General features: G+C 42.0%; 1 protein-coding gene across 1 annotated transcript in view; it reads right to left on the reverse strand.

Moving 5' to 3' along the window:
- SKP1 (S-phase kinase associated protein 1) overlaps positions 1 to 25,683 on the reverse strand; it is a 79,606-nt gene extending 53,923 nt beyond the window's left edge. The window contains exons 1-2 of the mRNA XM_069199211.1: positions 25,373 to 25,683; positions 10,674 to 10,770 (exon numbers count right to left, since the gene is read on the reverse strand). Coding sequence (XP_069055312.1) covers positions 10,674 to 10,770 — 97 coding nt within the window. The 5' untranslated portion in view covers positions 25,373 to 25,683. The remainder of the gene's footprint in view (positions 1 to 10,673; positions 10,771 to 25,372) is intronic.
- Between the last annotated feature and the right edge of the window lie 564 nt (positions 25,684 to 26,247).

Below are 26,247 nucleotides of genomic sequence, written 5' to 3' on the forward strand. Positions count from 1 at the left end.
GGATATGTGCAAGTAGGAGTCCAGAAGAGAGGAGGTGCCTGGAAGGCTTGCGAAGGCATGCACATTTGTTGAGGTATGCTGGGTCAGTGTTATGTAGTGCCCTTGAAAGTGTTGGTGAGTAGTTTGAATTGTACTAGTTTGTGAATCAAGAGCCAGTGGAGCTCCTTAGGGTATAGTGCAATGCATGGGAGGCCAGGAGTGAGTCTGGCTGCCGATTTCTGAACGGACTGCAGCCTTCTGGTGAGTTTTTGTTCAACCCCGGATACAGGGTGTTCCTTAGTCCAGCTTGCTTGTGAACAAGGTATGCGTGATGGTTCTCTGAATGCCAAACAGGAGTCATTTGGCAATCTTCCTAAACATCTTCAGGGTATGGAAGCATGAGGCGGTGAATGCACTGACTTTGGACTTGGGGGGTAGTGGGGGTGGGACATGGGTGTCATTCCTAGCTCTGCTAGCCACCAGGTGGAGTCCCGCAGTGATGTGCTTTTCCCAAGATCACAATTTCAGTCTTGTCTGTGTTCAGTGGGGCTGATAGAGAGCTGAAGCAGGATGGAAAACCACAGTTGCAGCCACTAGAATGAGAGGGTTGCCTGTGCTTCGCAATGGCAAATGGAAGTAGTAAGAGAAGGAAAAGCAAAGGCAAATATTCCTAATCAGCTCATCCGTAGTTCATTCCCCGTGGACTGTGGATATCTGGAAGCAAAGCTTGGGCATTTTACGCCAGACTGTAGCAAATATGTTAATTTGCCCCAGAACTGGAAGTGTGTGTGCAGGACTCAGGGGTGGAGTTACCACTTGTAATATTGTTGATGCATCCTGCTAAGCAGGTCTGCCAAGTTGTTGGCCACTCCTAGTAGATGTTCAGTCATTAGGTGACACTTGCAGCGAAGGTCCCAATGACAGCTGTGCGCTAGGTGAGGGCTGCAGTGAATGTGTGCCCCCTACTTCCATATCAACACATCACTGGCATGCTGTTTTCTTTTGAATTGAACCACTTTTCCTTATATGAATTGGAGAAAAGCTTCGAGAATGGGTTGTACAGCCAGGAGCCAGAATTTTTTGGCTTCCTCCAAACGTTCATGTATGGCACAAGATTTTAGTGACTGGTTACCATAAATAGGCCTGTGCTATCATATCTAATCATTTACTTCAGCAAAGTTCTCTCCACCAATACAGGCAAAAGGTTTAAACTTCCAAGCAGGATGTTACAAGTTTCTTATCCATTTCCTCTGTACGAAAATGTCACTTTTGCCTTGTGGACAAGAAAGTGAAAAGTTCAAGAACACAATTCGGATTGCAGCGTCCCAGTTGCAGTGGTGGGCATATGCTTTCTGAGCTTCTCCAGTTGCTAGAAAACTGCTGAGGCGAAAACTTTGAGGTCAGTACAGCAATCTGATTTGGTCACGCAAGGGCTAATCTGCCCAGTGACATTGCTGCCAAAAACCTAACACTGCCTACTGTCTTTCTTTCTAGATCTTACTGCACAGAGACAACCATCTACCGAGATTTATTCATTCTACTCTCTTACTATACACTCTTTCGTCTGTCGGATATCTAAACAACTAGTATCCATTTTCAAATACACACCCTCTGCAGTGCACCAGGCTGTCTGCACTGCCTCCTACGGATGTTAAAAATCAATTAACTGCCAACAGATGTAAAAGTAGAGTAATGAATTACTCGACATCACAACTTCACTCAAATTTGTTCATCTTCAAGTAGTAGTAAGTAGCTGCTGACTCGCTGAACTAAGGCATCAAGTGAAGGAACTGCAGAACACCTCTACATAATCACTGATTTGTGCGCTAATGGTCATCTCAGCCCTTCACCCTAAGATGGGCAAAAAGAGTACCAGTGACTTAGTTAACCAGTGATCTATCAAAGACACCAAAAGAACTTGTAAGTGAAAGTGTGTTCTACCAATACAGCAGTGAAGTTTAGGTTTACTTTTCCCCCCTCATCACGCAATTTCGTACTACTAGGGAGGAGAGTTTCAGATAATGAGTATGTATGGATTCTTCCCTCTACCCTGCGAGCCTGTCCGATAATTCTGAAAATACGATTGGCTGTCCTCGGCACTACCAATCTTTCAGGGACATGTTGCAATCTCAAATATTCTTACAAGCTTCTCAGAAGCAAATCTGTCACATGACTGACCCTTCCCTATCTCTACTTGCATGTTACAAGGGCTTCGTGGCACATGGCAGACTAGTCCTCCTTCGCGATAGCCCAATAGTGCAAACAAACATGAGACTGCCCAATATGCAGATGACTTAGTATTGCCCAGCTGATGCAAGTCATGTGTGACCCCTTCAGTCATTCTGGAGAGTTTAGCCAGCAGCACACGGTCTTTCGGAATTTGCAGTTTTTACTTTTTTCCCCCGCCATGGCAAGAGTGGGCTAATAAGCCCCAATCTAACTCTACATAGGCCTGCTAAGCAGATGTGTGGCCCATTTCTTCTAGTCCTCATTTCTTCCAGGTCCTACGAGGCTATCAGAAGCACATTAGGGAAAGGTATAAGACCTACAGTTGAAGTAAACACCAATATTACTAAAAATATACACAATAGGAGAACTACGAAACATGGCATTTCTACACTTAGATTCATTATAAGCACATACAAAATAAATTCACTTGAGAGGTCAGAAGCAAACAGTAACAAATGGCTCTAGAAGGCTCCAAGCTTACAACATTTGTAGAAGTTTATAATTGGACACTAGCAAATTAATTTTCTCATTGCTTGAGTCCATTAAACAGATAAAAGGACTCATTCCCACTACATCGTTGTTTCCACTGGCAACAAACAATGACGCAGATCTAGGCCTGGCCATGCCCATCAGTGAACAAGAAAAAACTGCCAACCTAACCACTTGCACCAGCGAGACATGCACTACTTACTGTGAACTTGCACACGCCCTTCAGTACTTATTAGGACCTACACATTTAGAATTCCACCGCGCAATAAACAGAAGCCAAAGTACATGTGTTCTGAGTGGCATCTGTGAGCTCTGGTACTTAGCTAACATACTGAACCTTTCAGTGTAAGGTTACAGCACCATTTACTGTGTTTATATTACATCAACCTTCAACGGTAGTCGCAGACCGCGTGCTCTCGTAGCACCACAACAATCCATTGAGAGGCAAAGCAAAAAGATCCTAAGAAATTATATTAATGAGCACCACCACCTACCTGTTGGGGGATTACGAAAAAAAAATGTTAACTGGACAGCCCATATAGCAGGTACTACTAGAATCCCCTATGCTGTGGAAGACTGGCATCCAAACATTTTCTACAAATATGTCAAGTACAGTCAGTAAGCATATGCATAGCCAGCAATATAAGGAAGCCATGACCACTTAGGATTGCAGAGCAGACTGGAGGAGCAGGATGATATAGTATTTTGGGTTCCATAACGCAGATTTAGTGGCCGAGTATGAAAGTTCTAAAACAAGCAAACGGTGAACAATTTACAGCATGAAATAGTTTAATGCAGAAGTGCAGTGACTGCTTCACGAACAGAGCACATTGTTTGGGGTCCAATGCAGGCTAGCACCACAAACCATTTGTCTGATATATTAAGAGTATCACCGTATGGTTGTGGGAAAGAGGATTATCAGCAACAACTGCAAGATTTGTATCCATATGTGTAAGTTGTTCTAAATTGTGTAGGATTCATTAAATGCAAGTCCTTAACTATTAGGAGGAGCATTTTAAGAAAATGCAGTGTACACATTTACAAAGGTGAGCAACCTAAGGTTATTTATAGTGCTCCTAGAAAGCCCCCTAATTTATATGCACATACAAATCAGAAGCATTAAAGATATGCGACTATTTGCTTTCAAAACAATATGTAAATTAAAGTGCAACTTAAGGAAAATATATATATATTTTTTAAATAAATTGTGAAACTTGAAATACAATATGTACATGGGTCAGTTTGATGCATTTGGGAATAAGAGTAACACAATTAAACAGGAAAATAAAATTAGATGCCCGTTGTTAGAGGTCATAAAAGTGCACCCATGGGTATAAAATATTGTTTTGTGGCAGACTTGCGACTGTCAGGGATTTACACAAGTTTACACAGCAGTTCTGAAAATTGTTCTCACAGCAAATTTGTGAATTCCTTGCAAAAGCAAATGTACATGAATGCTTGCTCATGCGCTATTAAAAAAAAAAATGCAAGTTTTTTGTTTGAGAAAGTCTTCAGATAACCGGTCTTGTGACTTCTCCCTGAACCCCGCAAAGCAACAAGACAGCCTCCACCTCATTAATGTACACACCACAAGCTACAAACCAATGGTTAGAGGATAATTAACATTTTAGCACGTGCTGGTGTAGATCACATGCTTTGCTTAGGGCATAAACCAGTGCATTCTCAGAAAGCAGCGGCTAGCGAGCCAATGAAGCAGATTTGTGAAACAATGTTCTAAGCACCATTTGGCCAACTTGAGCCTCATGTTGTGTAGATGCTCATGCCCTCCAGTTGCTTAAGTATGAGATGATGATCACGTAGCTGCTTTGTATGGGTCTAACTGCTGATGGCATGTCATCTTGGAAAGCCATTGGAGTACCCTTTCTTCTGGAGGAATGTGCCTTTGGCACTCCTTTGAAACAGGGTGTCACAAGAGAGGCTTAGCTAAAGCGATTAAGTGGATTTATTATACGAACAGGATTTGTTCGGTTAGTGTAAAGCATGATCACCTAATTTGTTCTCTCCATCACCAATTCTGGGCGTGGATAAGAGCCTGGCAACTGTGGTCTGGTTCGGGGAGATCAATCTATTCCCATATACTGTACATAACGTTTTTCTTACACAGTTAGAGCCTGCAACTCAAGGACTCTTAAGAGAAATTACTGTGACCAAAGAGCCACTTTCCAAGAAAGCTAATGCAAGAATGAAGTGGCTCAAAAGGAGGCCACCCTTGAGCGATGAAAGCACCACATTACAGCTGCATGCAGGGACCAGTTCTGCCTTTGGAGGAGTTACTCACATTGTTTTCATAGATCTCTGATGGATGGAGACCCCTGTTCCAGTCTTGAGCTACTGCCTTATACATGGATTAGACAAAAGCAGAGAGAGGGTACACACAAACATTGTCCCTAAATCACCCAGTCCTGCTGCAGTCAGCATACACCACTAATAACAGAAGAGCTGTACCAGGAACCATCTATGTGGCCTCCAGTGACTAGTTACATGTCTTCGCACTTCTTTATGAAACCTGCAAGATTACAAAATCACTGTTTTTTGTGGGCTTTTGGTCATGGGATGACAAGACTCGTTATGAGAGCTAAGCCCAAAAGATTTTGATTATCTGACCAAATGCCTTAAAGTCCATTGGCTGATATCCACGAACTGCATCTACCTTGAAGCTCAAATTTAAGAATAGTATATGCAAATTTCACAGCGCTCTAAGAGTAAACACATAATTGCAGCCACCCAAATACTGATAAGTATATCTCGGAGACAAAGTTCAAACGCAAGTAATCATGAACAGATTACTTTAGAAAGTTAAGTATCTTAAAAGAGCAAAAGGACGGGGGAAGAAAGAAAGAAAAAAAAAGAAGAAAAAAGTAGCAAATGCAGTTAGCTGTACATTTCTGGAAAGCAGGGATTTCAACAGGGGATCATTGACGTTGGCCATCTCCTGGCTTTTCCAAAGAAAACAAAAACTAAGAAAGGAAGTAGACAGAAAAAAAAAAAAAAAAAAAAAAAATAGGTACAAATATTTTCATTGGTATTTTTGGGTCCAAGACAAACCTCATAAAGTAACATGCTTACATAGGTGTAATTCTTTTGCTCTCAGTAAGTTATAAATATCGAGCCTTTTCTATTTTGGCTATTCCCCTGACTGGCTACACGTGTCAATCACAAAGTGAGTAAGTGATTTTAGTTAGATGCTGAATACATATAATTAAATGTAGCACACATTTATATTGCGTCCTGAAATATGATAATCAATTTTATGTGACTATATAGGCAGTATTTAATCTAAACTCTGGCTGCTTCATTAACTTGTTAATTTCCTAGAGGCAAAGAGGTTGAAAACTATGTATCTTGTTTATTGTTCTAAAATAATCACACTCTTGTAGAAGCAATAATTGAAAGGGCATCAGGCCCCTTTCTGTTAATTGTTTTCTCAGAATGGCTCAAAAACAATGAGATTATGCTATATAAAATCAACGACAGAGTGTACACAGCAGAAAGAAGTCTTCACACCAGGCGATACTGAAGCAGGCAGAATCATATCTTAGGTTCCTACTAAAGGCACTTCGCCTTTGCCCGCCGGCATCTCAGTGCACCGAGCCTCATAATACGAGAATATCATGTCTTGCTACTTTTACTGAACACCAAACTCTATTGTTCAAACAGGTATTGAGCTGTGTACCATCTTTGAAATTGACTTCATTTTCTGCTATGCCAGAATTAGATTAAACACTTAAAGTAGTAGAATGAGGGTAGGATTGTTACGAGTTCATAATCATGTTGGAATGGTTTTTTTTTATTTTATTTTTTTAACACTTCTGGTAAACATTGCCACTGTTTTTTGTCTTCATTGAGTTAAAATCCATTTTGTGTGCCCTAGACAAAAGTATTTGAAAAAAAAAAAATCACTAAAATGTATATTTTGTGTTCTTGAGTGAGTTATTCTTTAATGAAAGAAGTGTTGGGGGTCAACTAATTGTACCTGTAAAATCTCACCAGAGTGTTACCTGAAACACATCTTGCTCAAATAGTGCTCAGAAGGTTGTGGGACAGCTGCAGATCCACTAGTTTGCTGGCTTGGGTTGCACATTTACAGGGTAATTAGTGTCAGGCGGGAGGGGGTAGGAGGGGTGAGGAAGTGGCAGTGGAATGGAAAACCGCCCTGTGTCTATAGCAGATCTAGAGAACATATCCAATGGCAGTGTTTGTCTTATTAAAAAAAACACAAACACCACAAAGCCACCAACCGAGCTGCCTTTTTTTTTTTTTTTTTTTTTTTAAATATAAATTGTGCACCAACCATGCATCAATTTATATGGTTGAATCTTCGGAATGAAAAAAAAATGGTTACGAACGAACGTTATGCATTTATTTTAATGTACTAAAGAATATGAGTTTAGGAATAGTTTTTATTTGTGCAACTCTGAATCTGGGGTTACCCAACATATCAGGTGATTGAGAGGGAGTTACGCAAAATGTTTTCTTTCTTGCACAAGGACTTAATTGCAAATCAAGAATAATTTCAATAGACAATAAATTGCCTATTCTGTGTTCCTGTACTTCACAATAAAATGTTATCCCACTTGTGGGGTGGGGCCAGAACCTGCAATAGGAAAGGGCCCAGATTTCAATGTGAGACATCAGGATTATTCCTTGAAATGTCAGCCTTTCTGGCAATGTAGCAGTTGCAGTATTTGGAACAATTTTCAGTCAGCACCCAGGGAAACCTCCCACACAATTCCGAAATCTAGATACCCAGGAGTCTAGAGTGGCATGCCTGCATTGATTCTACTACATTTTCTTACCCGCAGGACCGTGCTCATGCCACACTGGCTTAAATCATATTTTCTCATGTTTAAGAGAACGTCCTGGAAAATGCATGAATTAAAATCCTATCATCCAGCAGCCCCACACTTCTGCCAATATAAACAGATGTTACTTTGGGGGGGGGGGCAGGGCAAGGTCTGTCCAACTTTCATTAGGTCCATCCGAAAAAGAGGGTAGCTTTTTTATTTTGAGAAGTGTGGGAACAGAGTAATTACACTTCTGCCATTCGCTGAAAGTGGCACTGTTCAGACACAAATATGGGAAAAATAGTGCTTTTGACCCATACGGTTTGCAGGGCATTCTGGTTAAGAAAATGTGGGGTGGGAGGTGCAGAAATAGTGTCTTGAGCCAGAAGAACTGGAGGCTGGCCCAATACCAGTTCTAGTTGGCCTGCCCAAAGACAAATGGAAGAGAACTGACTGAAAGTCCCTGTATGTGTAAATATATACGTGTATATATATATTTTTTTTATACCAACAATTATTTGGGAAACAGTTGGCGAGAATGCTCACGTTTTCTCTGGGTCACAGCTAAAAACACACATACACAACTCTTCAGAACAGCGTTCACTTTCTGCAGTTTCAGATCTTGCCCTAGCTAGGTTTTCGATCATAGCAGATATTCAATTAATTGAAGTAATCTTATATTAAGGGCATGCTTTCAACTAATCGATAATTGAGTGCATGGTGATTAATAGATAGTAATCATCATTGCCCCCCCCACACCGTCAACTTAGAAGATTCCTCGAATTCCCAACATTGTCATATGTTGACCTTCTCACTTAGAGCCGCAGACAAATGTTTTTCCCAGAATCTCACAATGTGCTCTATAGCTGCAGATGTGACTGTGTTGTATGACCCACACTGGATTGTTTTGGTATTCAATTATTTTCAACCGCACTAAAACCATTTATTTAAAAAGGAGTGACATTTTATCTTTAACAAAACGGCATCTAAAAACAGACCAGAGAAATAAGCAGATGTTTACCGCTTAGAATTAGACGAACTCAGAGAAAAGAGAAATGTGCAGTAATCTGTTGCTGGCGAAATCTTGACAAAGAACCTGTAATCACATTCTCCTTAGTGCCCACCATCTTGTGTGTTTCTTTGGGCAACTGAGATAAGCAGAAGCGAATGGCCTGTAAATGAAGTGAAGCCAGAGCTTTAAGAGGAATGAAAAAAAGTGTGACGGGAGACCTCTTAGATGGGTGAGTACTATGTAATTAAGGGTGCAGCTCAAACGTGTGAGCTAAACTTCTGTGAGTCCCATAGCATGCCACCTTCCTACTAGTTTGGTTCCTCTCTGGTAATGCATCCAGATGTATAACAGACACACCTAAAACCAGTCAGGACAACAGACTTTGTCAATGGCCGTTAGCAATTTAAGGTAAGAGTAATTACTTTTCCGTAAATAATTAACATTGAAATGCTTCCATTCTGAAACTGAAAGACTGAATTGAACATTACTAAAGGCATGTGGTAGGGCCAATGGACTTCAATGTCTCAATTGTTCCTCTTATATATACACATTCTGTTAGACACTTATGTCCTTTCTCTCGCCACAATCTGCATAGTTTAAACAAGTCTCTTTCCTCTTCAGAGCATTTTCCACTCTCTCCTGAATGTACTTACTGGCATCTCCTACTACCCCAACAAACAATGCATCCACTTAAGTATACGCACTTCATTTTCTTTTAATTTTACCTTGTCAATATTTTGACAACTCTGCACCACCTCCACTGCACTTACACCGAATCATAATTTCAACAAGAACATGCGACCACCGATGTGTGCACTTTGCAGAGAGGCCAAGGACTGGATGAGCATGTATTCTTAACACCTTATTGACCCTCTAAAGCGCACTATGAGAAATTCGCACTGCCTTAACTCCAGAGCTCTCATCGGGACCCCTTCTAAACACAGAGGCAACTCAGTTCAAAGTATGCATAACACAAGAAGGGAAACACCCTTGGAGGAATAAAAGATTAAGAAATAGACGAACTGTAAACAAGAACTAACTATCTGACATTAAGTACCTTAATGCTTTACATTTACTGTTCAGAACCTGATCAGGATTTTTGCCTGTAAAGTTAGTAACATGGATACAGACCCCGCTAAGGACCCTTTTCAACGTCAGTTTTTAATTAGTAAGGAGTCGGAGACCCCAGAGGAACGTGGCTCGCTTAAAGCCCTGACAGACCACGAGGGATGGTGACCCTCTTTGCAGAGGACCCTCTGAAGATTCCTCGACTGGCCAGTGAAAGGGGCTAAAGTGTTGCATCATGGTCATTGCCAGACACTGATCTCCATTAAGCCAAAGAAGTGATCTATCCCAACCGGCCATGGCAACAGAGTTAAAAGAAAAAAAACTGCAAGCATTTACCAATTCAGATTAGCCATAGAGCTTTGGCAACAGAAAGGACCTAGAGAGCATAGACAGATGCAGAGTAACTTAATTAGTCAAGGCACTTATTAATGCAATAAGACTTACAGATGTCAGTTATTTTTTGTTTCATGTGGATAAAGTACTCTATTTTTCCAAATGATAAAAACTGCTGGATATTATATTTGATTTAAAGCTATACCTGCTTCAGCCTTCAAGAGCAAGCCTCGGCTGTTCAACCTCCCTATCCTCTGAAGTCAAAGACAAAAACGGTACTTTGCTTCAGTGACTCCAAGGACCACTCCAAAAATATGTCACAAGAATTGCCTAGTCACACTTTACATACCCATATCCTGCAGCTAGACAGCACATAATCTGCACTCTGGGACAGAAGAGTCCGTTTGGAACCATAAAGGTTTAGTGGGCTTTTCATTCTTTGTAATGTTGTGCCACTTACCAGTCCATTTTCTGTCATTTAAAAACAGTTTAGCAACAAGAGCTCATACCTCCAGTTAGATATCCTTTTTAAAAGTATTCTTGCAAAGTACCCGTTTGCTGGAGAGATAAACTGTGATCATACATATCAGTGAAAATCTGCATATGTCAAAACTGATGATAAAACACTTAATAGAATTGCCAGACCTAGGCCACCTATCAACACAAGAAGGCACCAAATTCTTATTGAGTTCAAACTTACAATACAAATTTACTATAATTTTGAAGGCCTGATGTCACATACTGACAGCAAAACTTACCTTCCAACATGGTTTTGATAGTTACTGACTGCTTGGCAATTTCAACATCAACCTCGAAAATTTCTCCATCAGAACTCTGGAGTTTAATAGTAGGCATCTAAGAGGTAACACAACAAATAAACTTTAGGTCACAGTCTTACTTTTCTTTGGAATTTTTACTGGTAATAGTGATCTGAAAGAAAGGCCGAGCGAGACCCATTATCATGCAGCTTACAGAGCTCTTGCATACCGTACAACACTTTCGTGGGTGTGCACCTCCAAAGAATAGGTATTGTGCAGTAAGGAAAACGCTGTCCTCAATTCCAAGGCAAGTTTATTACCTTATTTTTAAACGTGGGGAGGAGAGTGGCAGTAGAAGTGGTGATAATCTTGCTACGGCCATTCTCAAGTGTCACCCAAGTAAGACCAGCCATGTTAGCCTTGCGGACAAAGGTGATTACACTGCCTTGAACAAGTGGCATCAATTCCCCAAGACGGATGTGCACGGACCATAATCAACCCAATTAGATGTTTAAATAAAACCACTGTAAGCATTGAAAAAACACAAACAGTAAAAAAGCAATCTCATATGAGAGCAAGAAATGGAGAAGATTTATGATGCAGATGGTCACCGATGCAAGCTATGCTTACTTTGAAATACGACCACAATACTATGACCTTAGTGTGGATTACAGACCTGCCAACTCACAAAGTACCACCCCACAGCGTCACCTAATTTTGGCTCCTTTCACTGTTGCTGGAAACTACTGCACAAGGTGGTTTTCCAGCTTGTCTATGGAGGCACCAAGAAGCTGATGTCCATTAACAGGTGTGTAAACACCCCAGCACATCACTGACAGCCCAAGTTACCCTTTATTTTATTTTGGGGGTGTGGGGGGAGTGGTGGGCTTGGTGGAGGGGACAGTGCCTCATAGCGCAATTCCCCACCACCCAACGCCCGCTCTCAATGTGAAATGTATTTACAAGCTGGCAGGTTTGGGCTGATGCACCACTAGGCTATGTATCACCAAATACAAATCTTGCGCTCATTATACAATGCAAACTGGAAATTACCTCAAGATAAGGGTTTCCTTTAAGAAATTCTGCAGAGAATGATTATTACCACTATGTTAAAGTTGGTCTAAAACCATAATTAAGTCCCAAAGGTATTACTTTGATGTGCCAAAGCATGTAAACAAGCATGCGAAACAAGCAGATAAGCAAAAGTGCTGTTTATTACATTAAAGAGTGCCTTATTGGCTTGGCTCAATGGTTTTTGGGGGGGGGGGATTGGGGGCAAAAATAACTTTTCCATAAAAGGAGACTTACAGGAGACAAATAACTGAATCTGACAAATAGTGTGAGGTTTGCGCTGTTCAGATGCATACTAGTCTTCAATGCATTCCAATGGACACAAAACAGCCAACAGCATGAGGTCAGTCATACTCCTCTAGATTAAACAAAGTCCACTTCACATACATTTTAAAGAATCTGTAACTATGTACAGGAAGCTGGAGTGTCAAGGCAGACCTAAGAAGCACTATGCACACGTGTACAAGTTGCTTTAACAGAAACAAATGTCAACAATCGGAAAGAATTGGCAAGAAACCCGAGCTCACAGAAAACCAGAACATTTTTTAATAGAATTTCTTATAAAACGCCTGCCCACATATGCTATACATGCTTAAAAAGCAATTTGGTACGCCAATGAGGAATACGAACATAAGGAGTAAAGTTGAGGGGACCATTAGCTCATTACTTGTGTTGGCTTAAAAAAAGGGCAGAAGCGTTGACTCATTTGATTCTTGGGTTACTCTTTGCAATCAGCAATTTCAGAGAAAACAAACTTTAGTCAGGAGTGAACCTGTGAATTATTTAGCTTTATTTGAATGGGCTACAAAACAAAGAAAAACCGAGAAACTAGTTTGCATTTTTGTTCTACTGTCAAATCCCAACACCGCTTCTATGTCACGTTCTGAGGCTCGGATTATGCTTCTCAATGTTTACTGCAAATTGAACCTCGGCCAATCCAAAAACAAACAAAAAAAAAAAAAAAACACAACAACAACCGACATTTCCCCTGAATATAAGGGCACTGTCATAGGTCACATGCGCCAGTCACCACAGTTGTAACTCCATAAATGTCTGAGGCACCATTTTGCCTCCTTTTACGTTGTTACACAGCTGGATCAAGTATCCATCTATACATATTACTTTAAATATATCAATGTGCGATCTTCACCTGTTTTTTTCCCATGACTGGTATTCATTTTGTTGCTGTTGGTCTATCTGTGGATCCCTCTAGTTGTTTGAATGAGGCTTTGATGGAGCGTCCCGGGAGCAGAATGCGCCAGCCAAATCGACAACACAGTCCTCCGTCTACCAAAGTTATTTCAAAACGCAGTCTACACATTGAACAGAGTTGTATATTTACAGGCTGCTTGCCAGGTCTTCACCGCATGCCGACTCATCCTGCGATCGACGATATTCTTGCAGGCAGTGATCCCCAGTGACATTTCAGAATATATCACTAAGATCCCTAGCCAGGATAGTGGGCCTCTTAGCACCATCCATCAGGGATGTGGAATTCCTATTGCCCAACACCCAGGACATTTAGTTAAATGTGTTGATGCGTACTAGCATTTCCAAAAAATATTGCTAATTGAAAAATCTGTGTAACCATTTTTAACAAGATTATGTAAGCATGAAAATTAACAAGCACTGGTAAAGCCAACCAATCCAACTTTTTTCCCCCTCTTTTGGTTTTGTCAATGCATGTCTTGTTTTGACAAGACTTTTGTAACACGTGGTTGTTGTTTCAGCTGCCAGGCCTTCACCATTGTAACAAACACTGGCAAAAAGAAAAAAAATTATGGTCTCAAGAAGCACACATTGCCGCCAGTACGTAACAAAGGCTCCCCTCCAGGGTGGCCCACAGCACCTGCCCTGAGTGAGTCTGGAAGGGGACCTCTATGTTTCTTCAGAGAGAGATCCTCATCCTCTGCTCCAACCGCTACGCATGGGACGACTCCTGGTGGCCAGCCACTCTAGGAACCACACCAACACCCGCGCAATCTAGGTTTCTTAATAGACTCCTCACTCACCATGATCCAGCAAGTCAATGCAGTCTCATATTCCTGCTTCAACACCCTCCACATGCTTCGCAGGATCTTCAGATGGATCCTCATCAAAACCAGTAGGGCGGTCACGCACGCCCACGTCAGCAGCAGACTGGACTACGGCAATGCGCTCTACGCAGGACCCACAGCAAAGCTCCAGGTGAAACTACAACGTATACAGAACGCCTCCGCACGCCTCATCCTCAACATACCAACCCGCTACCACATCTCAGCCCACCTCAGAGACCTTCACTGGCTTCCCGTCACCAAGAGGATCACCTTCAAACTCCTCATCTGCGCCCACAAAGCTCTTCACAACACAGGCCCTGCCTACCTCAACGAGCAACTCACCTTCCACAATCTATCGAGTGTTTACTGGTTCACTTTGCCTCCAAATACTTTTTCCCAACCTTGTAAGAACTTCTGCTATTGTCAAGAGTAAAATGTTCAACCTTTCTCATTATTGGAAAAGATTAGAGAAGACCTGGTGAAAATCCTTAAACCATGCAAGTTAGTAAGTTTCAAAGACTCAATTGCATGCCAACCCTCAAACTAATGCTTACTGCTTCTTCCAGTGCAAGTATCTGTAGAAAAGTGGCAAAATAAGGAAATTGCTATAGTAGGGATTAAAATTGAAAGTATTCAAGCCCTAATACAGCATTAGCCCTGGCATAATCAGAGAGGCTATTATCAGAACTCTTACATAATGAGATTGCTGCCATAATTTGTCATTGCAATACATGGCACCAATGGGACAAGTAGATTCTTTTTTACAGGACAGATAGATTTAAGAAGCAACCTGTCCCATGTACAAGTAAATATTTTATTGAATTCCACACCCCTGATCCATCCAAGTAATATTTTCATAGCTTCAACACTACAAGGCTTTCCAGCAACTGATGACCCAGCATCTTCTGAGCAGCCTGTAATATGCCAACCAGACTACTCTGTTGTTGGAAGACAAGATTGGATTGTCATGGCAGCTCGACCACATGGAAGCCTGGAACAGTAGGGTCATCTTTGGCAGTTAGCCAGAGACCGTGATTGAGTCAGATGCCAGCAGATGGGGCCAGGGTGCAAGATGAGGTCCAATATCAACAGGAGGCAACGGTCTCTGACAGAGCTGACACTCCACATACATTGTATGGAGCTACTAGCAAGCTCCTTTGCCATCAAGAGTCTTTTCGCCAGTAGACAAATTGTTGCTTCTTTCTCCAGATGCACAATATCGCAGGTGTTCAATATATTAACAAGCTGGTATGTATGCAGTCCAGCTTGTTGGCAGAAATAGCCAAGGACTCTGCATTTTTGCCTGAAACAGCAACTACCAGCGACAGTATATTCCAAGTCCAGCCTACGGAATGGGATAGTCAATTAGAGCTCTGGCTTCTTTGTAGACAACAGCGATTAGAAACTGCATCCAGCAGTGTTTCAAAGTTTCAATCAGACTTAGACAAGCCTTGCCAAGTGGATCTGCTTCCTTCCTGCCTCAACAAGCAACTTCCAGACTTTTTTCAGCTAAAGACCAAATCTTCTGGCAAAGCCACAGATGCCTTTCTCAAGGATTGGATAAAGAGGAAGAATTACACCTTTCCACCACCTGTAATGATTATCAGGGTGCTGACTCAAAAGTACAATGCCAGAAAGTAGAGGTCATACCATTGACTCCACACAGGAAAGCTCAGACTTGATTTCTGGTTCTCTTTGACATGCAAGACTGTCAAACAAAATTACAAACATTCCAGATCTTCTCACCGACATGGGGTGTCAAGTGCACCAGTGGAGACACTCAAGAAACCTTACCCTCATGGCCTGGAGGGTTTCAGGGAAAGTTGGAGCTTGCCAGCTTTCTCACGACAACCTGGCTTCCATATCCAACAAGCCTGGTTGGCAAATACCTATTAGCGCTCCTTCGGCATGGAGAAGATGGGTCCGTTCTTGTAACAAAAAGGGTTTTAATCACTTGGAAACAGACGTGAGCATAGTGGTTAATTTATTGTCATAATTGGCATACTCTGGTTATTAAATCATTTTTGTTTGCCCATATGAGCAGGTCATTCACTACTGGAAGTTAAGCCTGTTGGCAAGCATCACCTTATACATAAGCTAATGAAGTAGTAGGCTGTGTTGCATCCCAATTTTATGTCAGGACCGGAGGCTCAGATTAAGCTGTCTCTTCCTTTACTGACCTTTCACATCAGCCAATAATACAACAGTAAACAAAAAAAACAAAAACAAAAACACACCTTCATATCCCATGAAACACATGGGCCCATATCACATGTACCAATCACCAAGCGTGATCTGAGACTAACAGTTCTGACCCACAACGTCATATCCTTTTTCTTTGCTGCTTCGCAGCAGATAAGTGACATTATCTTTTCTCTCGTATTGTTAATGCATTGATTGTTCGTTGATTTATTTTTTTTAAATCAGCGTCGCTATTCCGCACGCTTTATCTGTTTACACTTTCCATTTTCTTAGTGTGCCCGATATTTAAAAAAGATCTGTGGAGCGGGAGCGCTACACGCGCGCAGCCTGTCTTCTGTATCAACAAACTTTGCTCGGTGCGCGCGTTTTACGAGCCGATCTCTGGCCCCAGAGTTTTCTCTTGAGATCGTCTCGGGATTCCAGATGCGTCAGAGCAATTTGGTTTGAGTTAGTTTTCAGGCTCAAAAAGTGCATCCCTGACGCCCAGTTAATTAATTTCTGGGTTGTAAAATAATCATAAGGCTCTGCCTAGAGTGCCTACCAGGCAGCTCCCTCCACTCATTTTTAAGGAGTTTCTACTCACATTTTGAGTGCCTGTAAGGGTTTTTTTCACTCCCACTTTAATTCTGACTGCAATATTCAATACACTGTACTGTGGAATAGCTCAATGGAGTGACCAAGACGCAGGGTACTACCCTGATAACGATAACCAACTTGAAGTTAATCTGGTGGAGGCACTTGATTCTAGAGTGCAACAGTCAGTGAATGATACCTTGGTGAGAGCGTTAGGCCCTTTTTCGGGGCAATTGTTGGAATACGCCCATTCTCAAGGTTGGATGTCAGATAAGACACCTACCATTCCCGAGGGGAGTAACCCTCAAGTAGCCTCAAAATCTAAGGCTAAAACAAAGAATTTTGCAAGCGAAGATCCCTCTGAGGATATACATGCTGAGGTGTTTTAAAAACTGCGCAAGAAACGAATTACGGAGCATAATTACAGCAATCTGAATAATTCTTCCATTTCAGGTGACTCCTCTGAACAGGATTCGGATGACACGACTTCTCCAGCCCCTAGTAAGAAGGCAAAAAAGCATCCCACTTTCTGGACTTCGACCCCTCAGAGATAATCCACCCCAGATCTTGAGCTTCCTTCGCAGAAGTTGTGCAGTTTGTACATGCTAATCTGAGAAAAAGTTATAAGGAAGTTCCTACTCGCCTCAAGGCAGAATGTCCTAGACCTGCTTTAGAGAATAATGTAGCCAATACACCAGAGATTGATCCAACTATGGTTACATTCCTGAAATTATTTTCAAAAGATCCTAAAAAAGGTTTAGATAGGTCACAGCGTTCATGTCAAGAAACTTCTAGACATGTCGGGCCCCCTGACAAAAATTCTGGATTTGGCAGCAGTTTCAAAGGAATCAGGCATACCTGTAGATACAGATGTCTTGTTGGGTTGGGGTCAGCTCAACGCGCTTCATGTCAATTAGGCAACACAAACTGTGCTATTTTGGCTGAACGCAGAAAGTCCATTCTCATGCGCATGGACCCTAAACTAGTAGATTTGGCCTCATCGGAAGCGGGTCCATCTGCAGAGGGTCTTCTATTTGGATCATCCTTTATTAAGGAGTTAGCTACATTTTTTTCCACCCTCGATAAAGCACAATTGTCCCTTAAAAAAAAAAGTATTTAGGCAAGGCCTTTTTGTCAGGGCCGGACGTTATGGTGGACGAATGCCCGGCCGGGGATCCTTTACAAGTCCCCAAAACTATTACCCTAGAGGACGAGGTAACTGGTCAGGTGATCAATCCGATGCCACCTTCTACCCCACTCGTCCCAGAGGCGGTAGGCCTAGATTCCGCAAAGGTCAACAAGGAGTGATTCAGGACACCTCCTAAGCTGGTAAGTCTCATTCACCCTTCTCAGGTTACTCTGGTGGTGGGGGGGGGGGGGGGGGGGGGGTGGAGAGTGGGCTTGTGTGGGGAGAATTGGAGAAAGATTTCAGGGGAACCTTGGATTCTTCAGACGGTATCAGGTTTTCATATAGAGTTTATCAGCACTCCATGCCAATTGACTCCTCTTCAAATCATTTTTTCCCTAGAGAGTCAGAGGTTTTTAGATGCAGAAGTGCAAGCGTTATTAGACAAAAGAGCAGTAGTTTTTTCAACCCCTCAACCAGCTGGTTTTTGCAATCCCATTTTTGTAGTAGACAAAAAAAAAAAAAGGGGGGGGGGGGGGGGGAGGGTCCATTGTCTGGTTTTGAATTTAAAAGACTTCAATTCTTGGATTGTGTACAGACACTTCAAGATGGAGGGGATTCATATGCTAAGGGATATCTTAATAGAAGTAGACTGGATGGTAAGATTAGACCTAAAGGATGCTTACCTATTGATCCCAATATTTCCCCCTCACAGGAGATTCCTCCAATTCCAGTGAAAGTGCCAATGTTTGGAATTCACGGCTCCCCCATTCGGCCTATCCTCAGCACTGTGGTGCTTCACGAAGTTTTTGGGACCAGCAGTTGAGAATATGAGAACCAAAGGGGTTTGATTGATCATTTATCTGGACGACATGTTAGTGATGGCCCAGGATCCATCGACTTTACAGATTCATTTGAACTGGACAATCAGTCTATTACAGGATTTGGGTTTCCCTTATCAATGCGCAGAAGTCATTGTTAAATCCAACTCAAGTGAGAGTTTTTGGGTTTCAAGATCGACTCTTCAGGCTCAGTTGATTCTTCCCTCGTTAAAGATTCGCAATATAAAGAGGGAATTAAGGTCAGCCCTATCCAGTCAGACTATTTCTTTAATGAACATTGTTCGATTGGTGGGTCTTTTGGCATCTTTCATTCAGGCAATCTTCCCTGCCACCCCTACACTATCGAGCTCTGCAAAGATTGAAAATCAAATATCTGAGACAAGGATTGAGTTACTCAGCCCTGATCCCGTTGTCCACGGAAGTCAGGGAGGAGATCCAGTGGTGGCTTCACCATATGGAGGCTTGGAACGGCAGAGCCATATTCGGGTTCCATCCAGAGGTGGCGATAGAATCAGACGCCAGTCAGTGGGGATGGGGAGCCCGTTGCGGGTCTGGGGTGACTGGAGGTCACTGGTCTACAACAGAGCAATCTCTCCACATCAATTGTCTAGAGCTCCTAGCGGGGCCCTTTTGCGATAAAGAGTTTATCTCCCCTCAAGACAGACTGCTGCATCCTTTTGAGGATGGACAACATCTCAGCAGTGAGGTATGTCAACAAGTTAGGGGGAACAAAATCCAGAGTTCTAGCGGAGATAGCCAAGGAGTTTTGGCATTACTGCTTGAGCCACATGTTAGTTATTGTAGCTGAGTATTTCCCGGGAGCTCAGAACGCGGATGCAGACTGGTACTCCAGATACCCGATTGATACCAGCGACTGGAGACTGGATCTGATTATCTTTCAACAGATAATGAGGGAGTGGGGACCTTGCGAATTAGATCTATTTGCGTCTTGTCTTAATTGCCAGATTCCGAGATTCTTCAGTTGGAGGCCGGACCTTTGGCTTCTGCGACAGATGCATTTCTACCGAATTGGTCCCCTTTTCGGGGATATGCATTTCCCCTGTTTGTTTTGATTTCCAGGGTTCTGTCCAAGGTTCGGAGACAGAAATCAGACTTAGTCTTGGTGAATCCAGTTTGGAGATCACAACCCTGGCTTCCTATGGCACTCCGGTTAGCCTGTGCTCGCCCGTTGCTCATTCCTCCTCGTCAGGATCTTTTGTTGAGTCCAGAGGGCCATCAACATCCTCTGATCTTATCGGGGAATCTTACGCTGATGGCATGGATGGTTTCAGGACAAACTGGAAAACTCCAGGCATTTCTCAGCAAGCTGAGAACTTTAATCAAGCAGGCCTGGGCTTTTAGTACCCAAAAGAGATATGCTTCTGCATGGCGCAGATGGTCTAGTTGGTGTAATGGAAGGAATATCAATCCCTTGGAGTCAAGTACTGATTTGATACTTAATTTTTTAGCAGAGTTAGCTTCATCAGGCCTGGCCTATAGGACTGTTAATAATATTAGATCAGCTATTTCAGCTGGTCACAAACCTATTGATGGTAAACCAGTGGGCGAACATCCCCTTGTCTTTAAGTTATTGAGAGGTATTCGTTTTTCTAATCCCCCTCAGGCCAAATATAAGATGTTATGGGATGTGAACACTGTGTTAAAATGTATAGATTCCTGGCCTAGTAATACATTTTTATCACACAAACAACTTCAAGCAAAGTTGACTATGTTGCTTTGTTTGATTTCCTGTAAGCGGGTTTCGGATGTCAAGGCTTTGGACTTGTCTGGTAGAGTATACTCTACGGAGGGTGTTACTTTTTCTATTTCCAGAAAAACCAAAACTAATTGCAGGCCAGTAACATACCCTAGGTATCTGGATAACTCAAAATTATGTGTGGTACAATGTTTGAAAGATTATGAGTTGGCCACTGAAGAGTTCAGACAGAACATGAATAGTCAATTATTAATTTCTTTACAGAAACCCTTTAAACCAGTTGCATCAGCCACTCTTGAGGTGGATTAAACGGTTAATGGGAGAAGCGGGTATTAATACCTATCATTTTGGAGCCCATTCTGTTAGAGGGGCTATGGCCTCTAAATCTTTTGTCTTAGGTTCCAGTTTGCGAGATATTATGAAGACAGCTGATTGGTCTTCTGAATGTACTTTTCGTAAGTTTTATTTTAAACCCGTTGTTGATGTTGCCTCTACTGTTATTAATCAGCTTTGAACTAGCATAATCTGATCCTCCGGTCCTGACAGAATAAAAAACATTTATATCTTACGCGTCAAGAATTTTCAATTCTATTAAGGACATGTAGGCGAGGATTATCCCACCCATTATGGATACTGGAGGTTATATTCAAATGTGTATTTTAAGTAAATGATTTATGCCCTTCCTTGTTTATTGTTAGATCTTTCAACAACAAATTGTTTAAATATATTTCTGTCAGTAGGAGGTATTATTTATTCTTGTTTCTCCTAGGATCTGATCAGAAGAATTTATGATTACTTATCTCGATATCTGTGGGGAAAACGACATTGTTTTCATCATTCCGTTGGATATTTGGTTTGTCTTGTTGCCTAGGTGGTGTGATTCTTCAGACTCTGGAATATTGGAGAAGATTTTGGATCCAACATCTACAGAGGAAGTTCAAGAATGCAGTTTATTTGTTATCTGTTGGACAAAGAAAGAGGATATGACGTTGTGGGTCAGAACTGTTATAGTCTCAGGTCACGCTTGGTGATTGGTACATGTGATATGGGCCCATGTGTTTCATGGGATATGAAGTTTATTTTCTTTTGTTTACTGTTGTATTATTGGCTGATGTGAAAGGTCAGTAAAGAAGAGACTGCTTAATCCTCGCCTCTGTGTCCTTAATAGAATTGAAAATTATTGACGCGTAAGCTAGAAAAAAATGTTATTCTCAATATTTGGTGTGGAGGGATGTGAATACAGTACTCCAGTTCCTAGACTGCTGGCCTAAAAACAGACCTGTCCCTCAAACAGCAGCCACTGAAATGCACAATGTTGCTCTGATTTCCTGAAAAAATATTCCAGAAGTTCGGGTACTCGACTTAGTAGGTAGAGTATTTTCTGTACATATTTTCTGTATGGAGTTTCGTTTACCATCTTGAGACCTACTAAAACTAGCACAAGATGTGCTTCGTATCTATTATTTTCCAAATAATTATAATAATGTAGGTGTTGTGGGGTGTTTAAAAGAATAAAAGCTTGTCCTAGGGAAGTAAGGCAAACCTTTAGTGGCCAACTACTGATCGTGTAACAATCTGTCTGGACCGGTGTCTACAGCTACTAATCTAGGTGGAAGGCGGCTTTTGTCAGACACATGCATATAAGTTTCCCAACACGGAGCACATTCAGAGAGAGGAGCGATGAACTCCTAGACATTTTTACTGTGGGCTCTCGTGTGGAAGACATCATGGTGGCAGCTGACTGGTCATCAAAGGCTACATTTAAATACCTTTTATCATAAACAGATTGTTGACATTCCTTCCATTACTGAGTGTCAGCTTTGACTAAACAATCTGAGCCTCCGGTTCTGAAATAGAACGAACAAATGACATTCTCAAGGATTTTCAATTCTATTAAGGACTCAGATGCAAAGATTATCCCACCTAATGACACTTTAAAGGGTATCAGAGTTTCATATTGTTATTTCACCACAACTTAAACTGCAATTGATGTTCCCCCACAATGCCCTCCCCCAACACATTATCCAACTGTAATTGTTTGTTGACGTTGCAGACCATCTTGCACCATATTTCTTTTTGTTTCAGAAAATGACACTAAACCGGTAGAACACGTCACACTGTGTGGAAAGTCAGATGAAGATACAATTAGAATAGTTTGTCAAGTATTAGGTAATCGCAGTATGGGACCCAGCCCAGTACCTAAACAATTTCAGTTGCCCTGTTGGTAAATTGGTTTAGGACTTTTAAGTCTTAAAAAATAGTTTTTTTTTTTTTTTTTAAATGGTTAAGCTATTAGATATTCAGGATATCATGTTGATGGTTATTCTGGTTAATGGCAACGAAAGAGGCAGAACTAGAGTTATTCGTGCGTGTGACCTACGAGAATGTCCTTATATTCAGGGGAAATGTAGTTTGCGGATTAAAATGTTTTCCATTTGTTTCTATTCAAGTTGCAGTAAAGATTGAGAAGCATAATCCTCACCTCTGTGTCCTTAATGGAATTGAAAATTCTTGATGAATTAGCTACAAAAGTTTTTTATTGTAGTGTGATAGGGGAACGTATGCTGGCAATAAATAAGAACAGGTGATGGTGGGTTTTAGAGAGGGGAGGGATGATGTTGGACGGACATGTTGACCGAATATAACGCTGGTATGTTACGTAGGTAATTTACAAGATAGTCTAGGCATTGCACTAAAAACTGGTGTTCTATGCAAATCGACAACAACCAGAAGCAGTAGCGGTCATAACGTTTTGATGGAGACTGCAATGTGCCTTCCGTCGAAGGGCTTGAAACCAGGCAACAACAGATTGGCTGGCGAGAGGCAAGGATGACTTGCAACAAAAAGCAGAGCCCAAGTGGTTTAATTTAAATAGCGGGGAGTTCGGGGAAGGGGCGTGGCGAGCTGTCTAGTTCTGTTGCCCATCTCTTATCTCGCCATCAAATCTCCTAGAGATCAGAAAGATATACAATACTTCAGACGAAATCTTATAATTTGTGGCAAAAGGCTACGCGTAAAACCATATTATAGTTTGAATCATAGCACACCTAAAAATCGTTGGCTGCAAAACAACGAAAAGCCAAGATGGCATTCAATGCTAAGTGGTCAACATAATTACTCGCTCCCTGGTTGAGCCAATGCAGCCCTTTATCCGACGAAGTTTAGCGAGATTAACAATCGTTCCTTAGATAACTACGAAAAGAAAAACTGCAGCAGTACAGGCACTAACAATTCGTTACACATAGTATTGACTGGGTTCCATTATGTTTATAAGTGCTACAACTGACAAAACGGAAGTATACCTGGGCATATTGTCCTTCGTGTTAAAATGTACATCTATAAACGCCAAACGAAGCAAAACGTGATCATTTCAATCCACTAGATTTTTATTTTATTTTTTAAAGGTTATTTTTCCGCCATCAAACCTCGTCGGCGATTGTTACACTATTTTACAATTCTAGTAATTCACTAAGAATGCACGATTTATAAACATTTGAACTAAATCAGTTTACAAAAGGCTATCACAAATCTCACTGCTGAAGTACGCCCAAGATTAAGTAATCTCATTCAGACGTAGTCCTAGTGCCATGAGCTCCAGTACGCCTAACATTATCTCGCAAATATCAAACAAACAAGAAGCTGGATTTTTAATCCGTAATTAAACCACCGGGTACGCGCCCTGTACTCCCAGTCGATCCTAGTGTCTATTCCGTGAACTTCACACAAAAGGCTTCTGGTTCATATATTAGTTTGTTTGCCACTCAGCGTTCGCATCAAGTGTTACTAGGGGCAGTAAGAGTAGCGAACTAACGTGCTTGGATACCACGGAAGCCATGCAATGAGCAACACACCGATAAGAGATTAAGATATTATAAAATATCAACATTGGATCAACTCTGACAATCGACTTCTATAGCCTAGGAGAGGTCAGAAGCGTTTAACTGTTGGCATGGAGATAACTGCTTAGTCACCACGCCTGGCACTGCTGCAGGGGAAGGGTTGCCGCGAGCCTACTTCCTGCTGTACGCAATAACACCTCCTTCTGCAAAATCGAAGCCATACGTTCAAATCTACATTTTAAAACACCATTGAACGCTAAGGTTAAAATGCTATTAAATAGTGGACCTAAAGTAATCTAGCAATACTGTGAATGTCGAGTGATAAAAAAGGACAATGGCACGAGTTTAATAGTATAAATAACACTTTCGTGATCGACGTTATAATAAGCATTATCACCAACACCAGTGTCGTGACATCCGAACATTATTACAAAAAAAGGTGAAACCGGTTAACTACCCTACAAACGCTACATGAGCAAGCAAAGAAGTGGGAAAGGCTGGCAACCTATGAGAAGAAATAAAAAGCAACCATCTAAAATGGACCCTCACCCTGAGAATTCCCAAGACCGGTGACTAGAAGTGGCACCAGGCTTCTGTCCACTTAACCAAGTGTCAAAAGACATCTGATCTGACATTACAACTCAGAGCCTTAGAGAATATATTTGTGAAAAGTCGAGGGGCACTTTCTAGCGGAACAGTCAGGCGTCAAGAAAATATATCCGAAAGCGTTACGCATCACTTAAAGACAGTTGGCAAGCCGGGTAGTGCGCACTAGCTGGATAGACAAAGTAAAAAGCTTGGAGAATTCGGACAAAATCAACACATTTAATTGCCAAAGAGTAAAATAAAGGTAAGCAAGTACAGCAAAGGGAACGGCGAGTACGTATGACAGCTAACTACCAACATGAAGAAGAGATATGGATTATGGCAGGAGGTGATCTTCATGTGGATGAAGGGCGGATGCATTTACGGTACAGGAGCGAAGGCTCGGGCAGGAAGTTGTGAATGAGGGCTAGCTCAAACGTATGAACATAAGGAGAAAAGGGGGTCAGAGGGGCATGAGGTGGCAAAGGAATCAACGTATGAGGTGGGGCCGAGGGGGTGCAGTGTTGCGAAGGTCCGTCAACATGGCCGAAGATACAGTTCATGGTCGGCGAACTACTAGAGATTACAAAGTACTTAAAATGAGCAGTTGTCGTTGGGTGGAGACAGGTGTTGCGGGCCTTCAGGTCACAGGGCCGAAACCTCAGCTTCCCTTCCAGTTCCCACCTCTCCCCACCGACCCACACTCACATTGTCTCCAGTGTCCGGAAGCGGTGATGAACGGCTCTGACGGCCCGGTACCGCTACTGAGCCCCGCACTCACGAAGCTCGCGCGCAACAGACCCAATCCCGCTTATAGCACACGCACGAGCGCGACGTCACAGACCGCAGGGACTCTAGGCTGCCCACTCAGCTGCCTGTCCTACTGCACTGCGGCCCTGAGTAGGACGCTAATGGAAAGAGAAAACAGACGCAAGCAGACTCAAATGCCAGACTGCGCGAGGAGAGCACGCCCCGCCTCTCAAACGAGCATGTTGGGTTTATCTGCACAGAGCGTAACCGCCACCGGATGTGTAATGTCGGATCCACGTTTTAGAGTCCTTACGTCTTCTAAGTAAGGAAGTGTAAAGGAGAGGCGCCCCTCCCAATCAAAGAAAGAACTAGAGTGCTAAATTCAGTATAGTCTAACAGGAATCTGTAAAGTCGGAGACCACATTTAAGAGTAACATTTAAGGCTTCTACAATAGGCAAGATTACAGGAGAGTCCCGCGAATCACAAGAGTGCTAACTTCTTTTTCGATGGAGTCAGATAATGACATTGCATGGACGCCATGCTGCTGGAACTGCAAAATATAGAATTAAGATGGTAACATCGGGTCTTTTGTAATGCTTTCACAGTAAAACTGCTCTTTCAAAAATATCAGAGAATACTTTTAGTAACTGCTGCATTGTACCAAACATTAAAAACGTATCTAAACAGTAAATCTGTTTTCAAATATAGGGTTGGCCTATGCTCTTCACCCACGATGAATAATGCTTTATAAAGTGTTTCTCCTCACTCCATTAATAATATTCTTACTGGATTGCAAGTGTCTTGCCCAGGAAAAGTAATTTATGGGTCACAT

The sequence above is a fragment of the Pleurodeles waltl genome, chromosome 7 (genome assembly GCF_031143425.1).
Source record: "Pleurodeles waltl isolate 20211129_DDA chromosome 7, aPleWal1.hap1.20221129, whole genome shotgun sequence".
NCBI classification, from domain to species: Eukaryota; Metazoa; Chordata; class Amphibia; order Caudata; family Salamandridae; genus Pleurodeles; species Pleurodeles waltl.